This window comes from Triticum aestivum, chromosome 2D, assembly GCF_018294505.1.
Source record: "Triticum aestivum cultivar Chinese Spring chromosome 2D, IWGSC CS RefSeq v2.1, whole genome shotgun sequence".
NCBI classification, from domain to species: Eukaryota; Viridiplantae; Streptophyta; class Magnoliopsida; order Poales; family Poaceae; genus Triticum; species Triticum aestivum.
The window spans coordinates 97,271,651-97,283,133 of record NC_057799.1 but is presented as its reverse complement, the minus strand read 5'-3'; the positions used below and the strand labels follow the sequence as shown (position 1 = coordinate 97,283,133).

The 11,483-nt window shown below is 46.0% G+C and overlaps 3 protein-coding genes across 4 annotated transcripts; 2 read left to right on the top strand and 1 right to left on the bottom strand.

The window, feature by feature from the left end:
- The first annotated feature begins 1,132 nt into the window (after positions 1 to 1,132).
- On the top strand, positions 1,133 to 3,033 carry LOC123048906 (uncharacterized). Its single transcript, XM_044471922.1, has 3 exons — positions 1,133 to 2,591; positions 2,833 to 2,906; positions 2,982 to 3,033. Exon 1 carries the CDS (start codon positions 1,245 to 1,247, stop codon positions 2,142 to 2,144), a length of 900 nt encoding a protein of 299 aa, XP_044327857.1. The 5' UTR covers positions 1,133 to 1,244; the 3' UTR covers positions 2,145 to 2,591; positions 2,833 to 2,906; positions 2,982 to 3,033.
- A 149-nt stretch (positions 3,034 to 3,182) lies between these two features.
- On the top strand, positions 3,183 to 6,468 carry LOC123051909 (uncharacterized). Of its 2 annotated transcripts, XR_006424360.1 has the most exons (6): positions 3,183 to 3,257; positions 3,383 to 3,454; positions 3,617 to 3,694; positions 3,781 to 3,939; positions 4,356 to 4,560; positions 5,721 to 6,468. XR_006424360.1 is itself a non-coding variant. In XM_044474905.1 (5 exons), the coding sequence occupies exons 1-5, from the start codon at positions 3,234 to 3,236 to the stop codon at positions 4,458 to 4,460; spliced, it is 438 nt and encodes a 145-aa protein (XP_044330840.1). In that variant the 5' UTR covers positions 3,183 to 3,233; the 3' UTR covers positions 4,461 to 5,742. The 2 variants fall into 2 exon arrangements, 1 of the variants encoding a protein (XP_044330840.1); XM_044474905.1 differs by having other exon boundaries at positions 4,356 to 5,742.
- Positions 6,469 to 6,891: 423 nt separating this feature from the next.
- On the bottom strand, positions 6,892 to 8,773 carry LOC123051908 (berberine bridge enzyme-like Cyn d 4). The gene has a single exon (XM_044474904.1). The coding sequence runs from the start codon at positions 8,719 to 8,721 to the stop codon at positions 7,132 to 7,134; it is 1,590 nt and encodes a 529-aa protein (XP_044330839.1). The 5' UTR covers positions 8,722 to 8,773; the 3' UTR covers positions 6,892 to 7,131.
- Positions 8,774 to 11,483: the final 2,710 nt, after the last annotated feature.

Genomic DNA, 11,483 nt, shown 5'->3' with positions numbered 1-11,483 from the left:
GGCCCAATCAACCAGCGCACTTCGATTTTTCCACGTGAGTAGCGTCCCTATAGGACAGCCGGCCCACTTGCTGAAAAACGACGGGGACAGCGCCCTGACCGTGATTAGACGGCCAGAATTGGCTCAATCGTGAAAATAAACGGCTGTGGTTGCTGATGGCCTGAGAGGGCTGGGATTAGGTGCAGTTATACTGTCCTAAATATGGGAGGCACATTTTTTGAGCTAAGCATGCTTTGCACTTATCGGAGGGCCGCTATTTATGGCTTATGAATCAGTATGATACTTCTGTAATCCCTGTAAAACTGGTTGCTAATCAACAAAATGCAATCCTATTTGACGCGCTATGCGTCAACTATGCCCCGAAACGCACTCGAGCGGATGGTCCGGCCCATTTGTAAAACAGGACAAAGATCCGGTTTTGGGAACCTTCTAGATGAATTCTAAATCTAATTATAAAAAGAATTCCAAATCTCAAAAAATAATAATTCTAGAAGGATTCTGTACCGGGTTTCTTCTTTTTTATGAATTTTCTTTTCCTTTGTGTTGCTTTGATGTAAAAAAACCGAGGTCTCGGGGTCGTGAGAAGACACAGATAACCCTAATCTTCAAATCCTTCCACTCCGGCGACGCCACCAGATCTAGTTCGCAACGTACTCCTCGCTTAGAGTAGAGACTAGGAGGAGTTTGAGGGACGCGGAGGAATTGATCCCGAGCTCATATGCTCCCGCATGAACAGTAAAATCGAAAAAAAATCGAAAAAAATTCAAAAAATTCCAAATTTTTTTTGGGAGAAACATTGACAAAAGTTCTAAGTGCCTGCAAAAATTCGCCGTGAAAATGACATTCCTAGAAGGCATGGCAAAAAAAAAACAAAAACAGTACTCTGAAAAAGCTACTTTCAAAAGCATTTTGAAGCACTGAATTTGTTTTTTTTTGCCACGCCTTACAGGAATGTTATTTCATGATGAATTTTTGCAGACACTTAGAACTTTTGTCAATGTTTCTTTCAAAAAAAATTTGGAATTTTTTGAATTTTTTTCGATTTTACTGTTCATGCGGGAGCACATGAGCTCGGGATAAAAAGATGACTTTCGGAGTTTGAGTCCTCTTTGTACTGCTTTGACCTAAAAAAAAGAGGTCTCGGGGTCGCGAGAATAGAGAGATACCCTAATCTGCAATTCCTTCCTATCTCGCGACGCCACCAGATCCCCCAAAATCCCCACCAAAATCGGAAACCCGTCGTGATGGGCGACGCCGCCAATACCTCCCGTCGGCGTCGGCTGGCCTCAATTCTCCTCTCCCGGAAACCGCGTTTCACCGACAGCACGAACGAGACCACGGCCACAGTCGTATCCAGGGATGGCTTCACCATGAAGGTCTCCTTCTGTATGGCCGACCCACCGCAGCTGTCCATCTTCTCCATCCACTGCTGCAGACCCCCTCATCTGCAAGACCGCCCGTATTCCGAGTTCTCAGATTCGCCACACGTCGTCGGCGTCGGCGCGGAGGGCCGTTTCATCCTGTTCCGCGCCGCCTTCAACGGCCACTACGCATCTGAATATTTCCTGTACAAGGCCGGTGAGTCGCCGTTGCTTGACCGTATTCCTTCTCCCGACGAGTATTATGATAACGACCGCGATGACCTGCGCGGGGTCAGGGAGTTCGGTGTCCTGCAGCTCGGCAGCTGCTATCTCGTGGCCGCTCTCTGCCTCGCGCCGTCGTCGGATGACTATCACCTTCAAATCTACTCGTCCGAGAGGAAGTCATGGAGCACTAGGACACTGCCCAATCCATGTCCTGGGGTCGACAGGATTAGACCCGACAAGGTGATCACGCTTGGAGAAGAAGGCTTGCTAGGGTGGGTTGATTTGTCACACGGCCTGCTGATGTGCGACCTGCGTCAAGATCATGCAAGGTTCATCCCGTTGCCCGAGCCGTTGCCTGGGAACAGATACAAACTAAAATGTCACATCCCCCCTCCTCAAGCAAAGAGAAGAAAGAAACTAGAGGGGAATCTCACCCAAATCTCTGGTGGTTTCGGGATCTCGCATATGTTGATGGCGTGCTCAAGTTCATTGAGATGGAGAATCTTGCTCCTGAAAGCCAGAGCGACAAGGATGATGTTATCTACGATTCGGACTTGATCATGTCGCTCGAGGGCAAAGCCGTGGATTGGCATTGCAAGCAGCTGTCCTTTGGGGGTGCCTGGAGGGCTGTGACATGGACTCGGACAGTTTCGTCCAACTGTTGGCGCCAGACATGTGCTGCCAATGTCGCTGACATCTTGGTTGTCGACGGATCAGCGCATTCATCTTTGTTGCCCGGGCTAAAGGGCGAAAAGTTGACATTCAGGGACCTCTACTCAGCTTTCCCCATCCTGAGCCCGGATGGTGACGATATTCTTTATCTCAAATCTGTGCTGGAACCCAGCATTCAGGATGGATGGGTCGCCGATGTTGACTTGGGAAACAAGGCAGTGAAAGCAATTGGAAAGTATTATCTTCCGGATGATTTTTATTACGAACTTCGCTATGACCCTCAACATCCTTTCTTTGCCTGTACATTGTCCCGCCATCTGGATATGACTCGAGGTAACTGTTAGCTGCTCTTATTGTTCGCCATGCCTATGCAATGCTTACAGTCCTTATCTACTTAGTTATTATGTTCTTCTTGTGACTGCCTTGGCAAATTAACCTGGGGGCTGTTTGGAGCCACTTGATGGCTGCCTGATGCCTGCATATTGCTTTGTGTGTTTTCTGCATATTTGCCGGTTCCCTAAGAAACCTAGGATTGTAAGTATGGTGTTGCTTATGAATTTAGCGGTTTGTGTAGGCACTGAAGTCTCAGCGTGTCGCAAGATCCCAGAGGAGGCTAGCAGCTCTGCAAATCATCCAAGCAACTCCTCAGTAAGTATTTGGCATCACTTTTTATTTCAAAGAAAGAATTTCCGCCAAGTAACTTACCATATCTTCTGTGCATAGATCTGTGTGGGTGAGCTCAATTCCTGCGAGCCAAGGTGCAAAATCCAAAGGCAAGCTTCTTATTCTCTTCGGAACCTCTCTTCTGCTAAGGCCTGGGCACCTATGATCCGACTTAGATCAATTCATTCTATAATTTGATGGCTATTCGCCAATTAGTTTTACCTGATCTCTTGCCTAATTGACTTTCTGTTCATCAGGCCATTGGAATGGGCTCAGAAAAACAAGCGTGCACGAAATGTTGTTGGGAGTATTATGCAGAATGATTATATTTCTCAGGTCCATCCTATTGAAAACAATCTGCGGAAGGTTCCGCAACGGCAGTCTAATTTGCGTTCTGTTTATTATCTGTGGCTCATCCGATTTCTCTCTCTCACTTTCTCTTTTATTGGCGATGTGAGCAGCAGCTTGACGAGAAGGTGCTGGAGCTAGAGCGGGAGATAGAGCATGAGCTAGAGCGGAAGAAAGAGCAGAAGGTATATTTGGCCGAGATCCGTGTGAACTTGCTTTTGTGAATTTTGTCCTTGTGTTGTTGTTCGCTTTGCCATGCATCGATAGTTGGCAATCCCATATGCCCTGTTTCCAATCCATTTTTCCTTAATCGTTCAGCAAGATTAATTAGAATGCACCATTTACAGACACAACAGCAGTGCTTCAAAAAGTGGGATGTGCCATGCTATCCCCCTGGGCAGTCATTGTGGCCCCAAAACAATCTGGTATGTCGTATTCCATATACCCTGTTTCACAGTTGTCTATTTTCTTATCATCATCAAGAAAGATTAATTAGAATGTACCATTCCAGCCAGCGCGGCAATACTTCAACAAGCCAGATGGACCATGTGGCCCTGGTTATGCAATGTTTGCCCCTGTACATGGTCGTCACAACAACCGGCCACTGTGGCAGCAGCCACCACCATTAAAACGGCTTTTCACTTATAGCAGTGAGTTTGGACCTCATGAGGTAAAAACATTGGTGAAGCTTATGATATTCTGCTATCTCCTCTATTGACCTGTAGCTCTGTAGCCCTGGAACGGACCATCTTCACGTGTTAAAAATTACTCGCGAGATGCGTATTCTTGGTAGTAACTCCTTCACATGTGCTGTTACGGTTGATGGACCAAAGTTGACATGTTCTGTGCAATTTTGTATTATGTGTTTTGAAAGTAAAAGAGGAAAATAAACTATGGGCACCAAGATTAAAAATATGTAATCAGTAAGCCTAAAAGCAAGTAAACTGTTATATTCATTTTTGAGTTCATTGGAATATAATAAGCAACAAAGATGAAATTATCTATTTCTGCTATGCTGTGATGTGCTACTTTTTGATGTGTGGCCTAGGTGGCTGTTTTTCCATCATCTGTTGCCTGTGATTTCAGGTACCCCAGCCATCCTTCAACAATAGCAGCGGAGCCAGCTACCATTGGTATCCACAGCAACTTACTGCCCCCAACTCATTTGCCTATGGCGCACACACAGGCTAGGGCAACTACCAACACCAATGGGAGCAGCTTCCCATTACTCTGGAGCCGTTTATTGCATCTTGGCAGCATCCACCTCCTTCGTCATCCAACACCTAGTGAGGTAAAAGCAGTACTGAAAACCTCTGTATGTAGACCATAGTGGAATCTTTAAAAAGACTTATATTTAGGAATGGAGTCAGTATTCGGTTATGGCACTGCATGCTTATATCTGCTCATCCTGGTGTGTGGGTTCGCTGGGGCTAAATTGCGTGTTTTGACCATTTGCGAAAGTATAGCCGGAGCTTACCCTAGTCTGAAACCTTTTCGAGACCTGACCCTTTTTCTACCGCCAGAGTCGACGACGGTAGGGGCACACCGCGCTGACGTGGATAAGTTGGCTACCACTAGGGGCCTCGGTGGTAGGCTCGTATACCCTACCGCCATAGACCCCGGCGGTAGGAAAAGGGTCAGTTCCCGATTTTTTTTCAAACCAGGGTCAGATCCGGCTAAACTTTTGCAAAAGGTTCAAAACACCAAATTTGCCCTTCGCTGGATGGGCTGTGTAGCAGCCACAGCAGGGGCACGATGGGGTACTGGTGTGGTAAATTTTGGTAGAGTTAATTAACATGTGTTAATTATGGGGAAATTTCCCCGTCTTAACCGTCGGGCAGTTAGACGCATCCTCTGGTTGCGTCCCCCCAACTTGTATATAAGGGCATCTACAACGCTGGGCGCTAGCGTAGGCGCCAGGATCGAATTCCCGGTCGATGGGGCAGTTGGGCCTTCCAATCCTGGCGCTATATACGGCATCGATGCCAGAAAAGGAACCGAGCGCTCGAGCTATTTTCTCGTACGAGATGGAAGGCTGCGTGTAGCGGCCGGTTCCCTTAGCGCCCCCATAATTAGCGCTCAGCGTGTAACAAACAGCGCTTAGATGGGCTTTTAATTTTCCAAGATTTATTTTATTTCCCTTAGCGCCCATATAGGCGTCTTGCATTGAAGATGCCCTAAGCATCACTCTCAATGAAAGAGCTGTCAACATGGTCCAACTACTAGTGCTATGCATTTAACCCATTTTCTGTTGAGTTTCAAAACTCCAGAAATGTGTGTATGTTGATACTTGACATGTTCAATGTGTTTACCACATCAAATTCTCAAGAACATGTTTTTGCGGTCGAATTAATTTTTCTCGTATATCAAACTTGCAATTTTTTGAGTTATATTTCCCTCATTGTATTTGGAATCACAAGGTAATGAGTTGGATCTAGTGCTCATTTGCAGACTATCAACTATTACTGCAAGGTCTGCGTTGTGTCAATCTCGACAAGCGATTACCTCCGGTGTGTATTTCTTTATTTTTAAATTGCTAACATACACACGGTAATAGAAACATGCGCATCTACTCACATTGTTAGATTATGCAGCCTATTACTGTGAGATCTTTGTGATCTGCAATGTGTTATGTTCGCACAATTGAGGTTGAGAATTTTTCAAGTTATTCACTTGAGTATCAAATATTTGCAGTTCTATTACAACATTAACCATGATAGTTTTTAATTTAGTGACCGTAAATTAATTATCTCTGGTAATCGATGGCTACAAAATTTGAGGCATAAGCTCTTAATGGCCACCACCGCCCCACCTGGGCCATGGAGATCATGATCACTCTTGTGTCTCATGATATAATGTGTGCAATCCAAGACCCATGGATTCACCTCTAGTCGGAGGCACACCGCTAACAGAAAAAATATGTTGGCTTATACACCGTAAGGTATTATATCAATCCAGATCTCAGCATTTGGCTCTTATGTATCAGCAATCTGTGAGACACAAAGGACCTTAAGGGCAAAGGTTTGAAGCCCACTTCAACCATCAACCCGACTCAACTAACATGGTTGAAGACTTTGTCTAGTCTCTCAATCTCCTGAGTGGTCAATATAATTTATGTTCAGTTCTGTTCTAATAAGAACATAATTATTGTTGTCATGGTATATTGTATATCACAATATATTGTATTAGCACTTTGGTACATGACATTTGTATGTATTCTACAACGATTTTTTTATTGAGAATCTTCAAGTCTATATATGGATTTCTACGGGGGTTAATCTGGTGAAAGATGATATGTGCCTTGTGGACATATGCATCACGAACTCTATGTTGAGGGAAGTGAAATGCTTCCATTCTCTTTGAGAGAAAAGGACATATTTTAAAATCGCTAGACGCGATGATGTAATTGTTGTCTTAACTGGAGTCATATTTACTATCTCTATGGGTACTCGAGTAGAATCAAGGATGCTTATCATGTCGGGGTCAACTCGTACCCTAAACTATAGGGAGGCGGATTTGTCAAGTCCTGGTGTAGATGCTCTAATATGCACATTTGATTGCGTGTCCGTGTAGTGTGTTTCATGCAAGGACACACCTATCACAGCGAAGAGCCCAGTCACCCTTTGGAGAAAGGGACAATATCATTCCATTTTATTTATTATTTTTCATAAACTAGACACGATACACGTTTCTTTTTATTCCACCCATGATTATAAACACGTCACATCACCAAGACGCACGATTTTAGCCATAGAGACCGAAATAAGAGTCTCAAAGACCAAACCGCTAAGACATGCAAAGACAATCACGAGCAGTGCACACTCCAAAGAAATGAAAGCGCCCATACCAGATCAAATGGAATCTATATTTTGGCAGCGGGAAGAGGAGGGATACTCTGCTCGTTCTTGAAGAAATCATCGGGATCCACCATGGCCTTCACAGCTGCCAACCTCTTAAAATTTCCTTTGAAATACTTCTCTCCCCAGACTCTAGCCTTCTCATAGCTCGTCACGTTGCCGTCCAACTCATTCGTCCCGAGGTCAAGGTCCCTGTAGTTGACATACACAGCCCTTGGGTTCTTGGACACGTAAGGCTCCATCTCCTTGTACAGTCCCCTGACCCAGCTCATTCGCTTCTCCGCTGCTGCCGTCCCGTTCTCGTACCAGAACGAGTAGTACTGGAGCTGGTAAAGGTTCCCCTGCCGGTGCGGGAACGGCGTTTTCGATGGCGAGATGCTGCTCATCAAGCCGCCGTAAGGGTCCAGCATGAGCAGCGCGGCCTCGGGCTTCTCGAGCCACGCCGTCCATATGCTCTCCCACACGTCCCTTGGAATGGGCTCTTGCACGTGGTCGGACTTGGCCTTGAGATAGTAGCGCGGATTGCTGCTCCTGTTGAGGAGCTGCTCCGTTGGTATGGACGTCGTGGAGAAGCCGAAGAAGACCGTGGACTGGACCCAGCTAACCTCCTGGCAATTTTGCTTCGTCATTCCAAGCTCAGGGAAGCGATCTTGCATGAGCCCGTGGAGGCAGCCGCACCGGCCAAGAAACAAAGCCTGGAAAGTAGCCCGCTGGTTCAGCACGAGCACGCGGAGGTAGAGGTTTTGAGGTAAAACCGGCGCGATCTCTTGCCATTTGGTAATCAATTCGATGGCAGATTGGTTCCTTGACCGGATGATGCTGAACACCGTGACGGTCTCCGGCACGGGGACTAGCCGCACCTTCCACGACAGCACGACGCCGAAGCTCTCGCCGCCTCCGCCACAGATAGCCCAGAAGAGGTCCTCCCCCATGGTGCTCCTGTTCATCAGCCTTCCGTCGGCGTCCACGACAACGGCGTCGAGGACGTTGTCGGCGGAGAGACCGTACTTGCGTGCCAGCGAGCCGAACCCGCCGCCGCTGAGGTGGCCACCGATGCCCATGGTGGGGCAGGAGCCCGCGGGGAACCCGAGCGAGCGGCTGGCGGCGCCGACGGCGTAGTAGAGCTCGCCGACGGTGGCGCCGGACTCGACCCATGCCTCAGCACGCGCCTGGTCGACGTGGATCGCCCGGAGAGCGGCGAGGTCCAGCACCGCGAAGGCCTGGTTGTGGAGGTGGACGGAGGCGTAGGAGAGGCCCTCGTAGTCGTGGCCGCCACTGCGCACGCGAACGCGGACGCCGTGGCGGCGGCCGCAGCGCACGGTGGTCTGCACGTGGGCGTGCTCGGTGGCCGCGATGATCCCTATAGGCTTCGAGGTGTCCGGCAGGATGTAGCGGAGGTTCCAGGCGGTGGAAAGCAGGAGGGCAGAGTAGGACGGGGTTGCCGGGGTCTGGATGAGGCGAGACGGGATGTCCGCGGAGAGGCAGCCAAGGAATTCATCGATTGCACTGGAAGCTAAAGAGGGTGTGCTTTGAGCCGAGAGGATGCAGAGGGTTAGGACAAGGTGTAAAATTGTCGTCCTCGGTGTCCTTGCCATGATTGATGCAGGAGTGGCAACTATGGCTGTGAGCGAGAGATGCGTGCTATATATATAGAAGGCGGCAACTGTATATATAGTTTAAGCATCATCTGTCATAGTTGAAGAAATGGTTACACAACTGGTCAATAAGTTCCGTACACGAAAAAGGGAAACGGTGGAGGTAGAGACCAATTCCGCAAAGTTATTAGAATATAATAGTATGAAGAGTTTAATATATGTTTTGTGTCTAAGCTTACCTATACTAATCCACTTCACCCCCATTGGCTCCATATCCCCTGTGCATGCTATTGCCTACGCCTACCTTCGGTGAACCATTTTTGGAAAACAGGCTGGGCTGTTTTAGTTTCCTCGTTTGGTAGAGCCCCTGCAAAAGATGACGCCCCTTTGTAATTTTATCTTTTTTGTACAGTCATATGTTATTTGACCATCAAACTTTACAAGCGCCCCATAACATTTGTTCATGATCATGCCCATAAAGTTTTAAGTTTTTAAAAAATGTTTGCTATGTTTTCTTACGTTGATGCACCGAGCTGAGGTTCAGCCGGTACTTCCTCCTTGTACAATCCCACGGTAGGAGCTAACCTCATCTCAACTTCTTTCGCTAGCCATTTTAGGCAAAGATCTCTGGCTCCAACCGATAAATCCTTTAAAAGTCCATCCAGACTCATCCTTGAAGGGTTTGGAATTCTACACGGCGTATGCATAATGCATGAAGATGTTGATGCCTTCCTAGACTTTCACGATTTCGAGGTCCACGACTTTGATCTTTTGATCGGGCATCCCCAGAAAAGCTCCGCATAGATGCTCCGACACTCGATGACCTCAACTTAAAACTCGGTGGGAAAACTTTTTCCGTCCCCATCTCTAGATCTAGAAACTCTTTGATGGATATTTTTTTCCGTCCATGAGCCGATCGAGGAGGTGATGTCTATTTTACCATTTGATGCCCAAAATTTTATGTGGGGCGGCCGCTTGACCCGCTCTCCTCACTTCGTCTCTTGCCTGCCGTTGCCCACATCTCCCGCTCCTGAGCTAGTGTCTAGGGCCACAATGGTTGTTTGCTCTTCGTTGGAAGCTGTATATATATATTACTTCTTACTATAAAGATAATAATATAGAATATTAACATATGAATGTTACTAGTCCAAGTTATTTCTTCAAACACACAGGCATCGTTCTTAAATTACATGCGGTCGTATCAAAAGAAGAATTAATTAATCTATCTGTCAGGAGATGGAGTCTCAATTGTCAACCAAGCGTCGGTACATATCTTCAGACCCTTCAAGGGCTGACCAGTTCTCATCAATTATTAATTACCCGTTACGATACGAAGGGATTTGCATGATATCTTGATTGATTCTTGGCTAGCTTGCGGTACGTGTACGTCTTAGCTTTAGACGTACGCACGTCAACGGCTCTAATCGGATCGATCTCGACGAAAAAACTGGATCGCGTCAACTTTGACGAACTAAGAAACAGATCAGGAAGACTTTCGTGATAGCTGCAGGTGCGTGTCGCTCGTGGGCTTTTCTATTTCTTTTGATCTCTTGGTACAAGGGGCAGGGGACAAGTGTATATATATATATATATATATATGGGTAGGATAGCCTAGTAGCCAACCGACCTGTACTAATAGCTAACGGACCTGTACTAATACTAATCCTACTTGTGATATTATATATGTTGTACTCCCTCGGTCTCAGATAATAAGTGTCTCAATTTTGTACTAATTTTAACACAAAGTTGTACTAATAAGGTTGAGACACTTATTTTAGAATAGAGGGAGTACTCACTAGTAGAGGATCGACATTTAGTCCCGGTTTGTAAGGGCCTTTAGTCTCGGGTCAGCAATTGGAACTTATAAGTAGGGACTAGAGGCCCCCACCCTTTAGTCCCGGTTGGCCACGACCCGGGACTAAATCCCTTCCATGCGGCCGGCAGCGCGCGCCGGGGGCCGGGACCTTTAGTCCCGGTTGATGACACCAACTGGGACTAAAGGTTTAGAGGTTTATTGTTTATTTTTTTTCTTTTCATTTTGTATTTCCATTTTTTTTCATTTCAAACATATTTTATGCTACTACATACTGTACACGTTATGCATATATAATAAAATTTCTCGTAGAACCAATCATATATCATAGAATTTCTTGTACGACCATGCATACACACACACACACACATATATATATACACAATTTGGTATATACAATTTCTCCTATAATTTGCAGATCATTACATGCAGACATTAGGTGAAATGGTATTCTCTTTCGGGAGCTATGACCTGGTCAAGCAAAAATCTCGTCATTTCCTCTTGAAGTGCTCGTATGCGGTCCATTGGTAGGAGCTGATCCCGCATCTGTTGCATCTTTATTAAAGAAGGAGATCAATATTAATATATTAGTTGTGTGTATATATATTAGATCATGATAAAAAGAATTGTGAATTATGTTTACGTACCCAATGATTTCTTGCATCTTTGCTCCTTTCGGTCATCATGTGAATGTTCTCGCAAATGTAGTATGCACACAAATTATTTCCTGATACCTGCCTCATGCACTTTACTAGAATAGAATCCAATCAGATAATAATCAAGCATGACAATTGTATTGAAACTAGAATTAAAAAGATGCGCGGACGTAGCTAGTACTACTTAATTACCCTGGGTCGCCACCATTTCAGCGTTGGTTTCCATGGGCCGACAACCTCTTTGATGAATTTTTTCCAAACCCTGCCCAACAAAGAAAATGAATAAAGGAGTT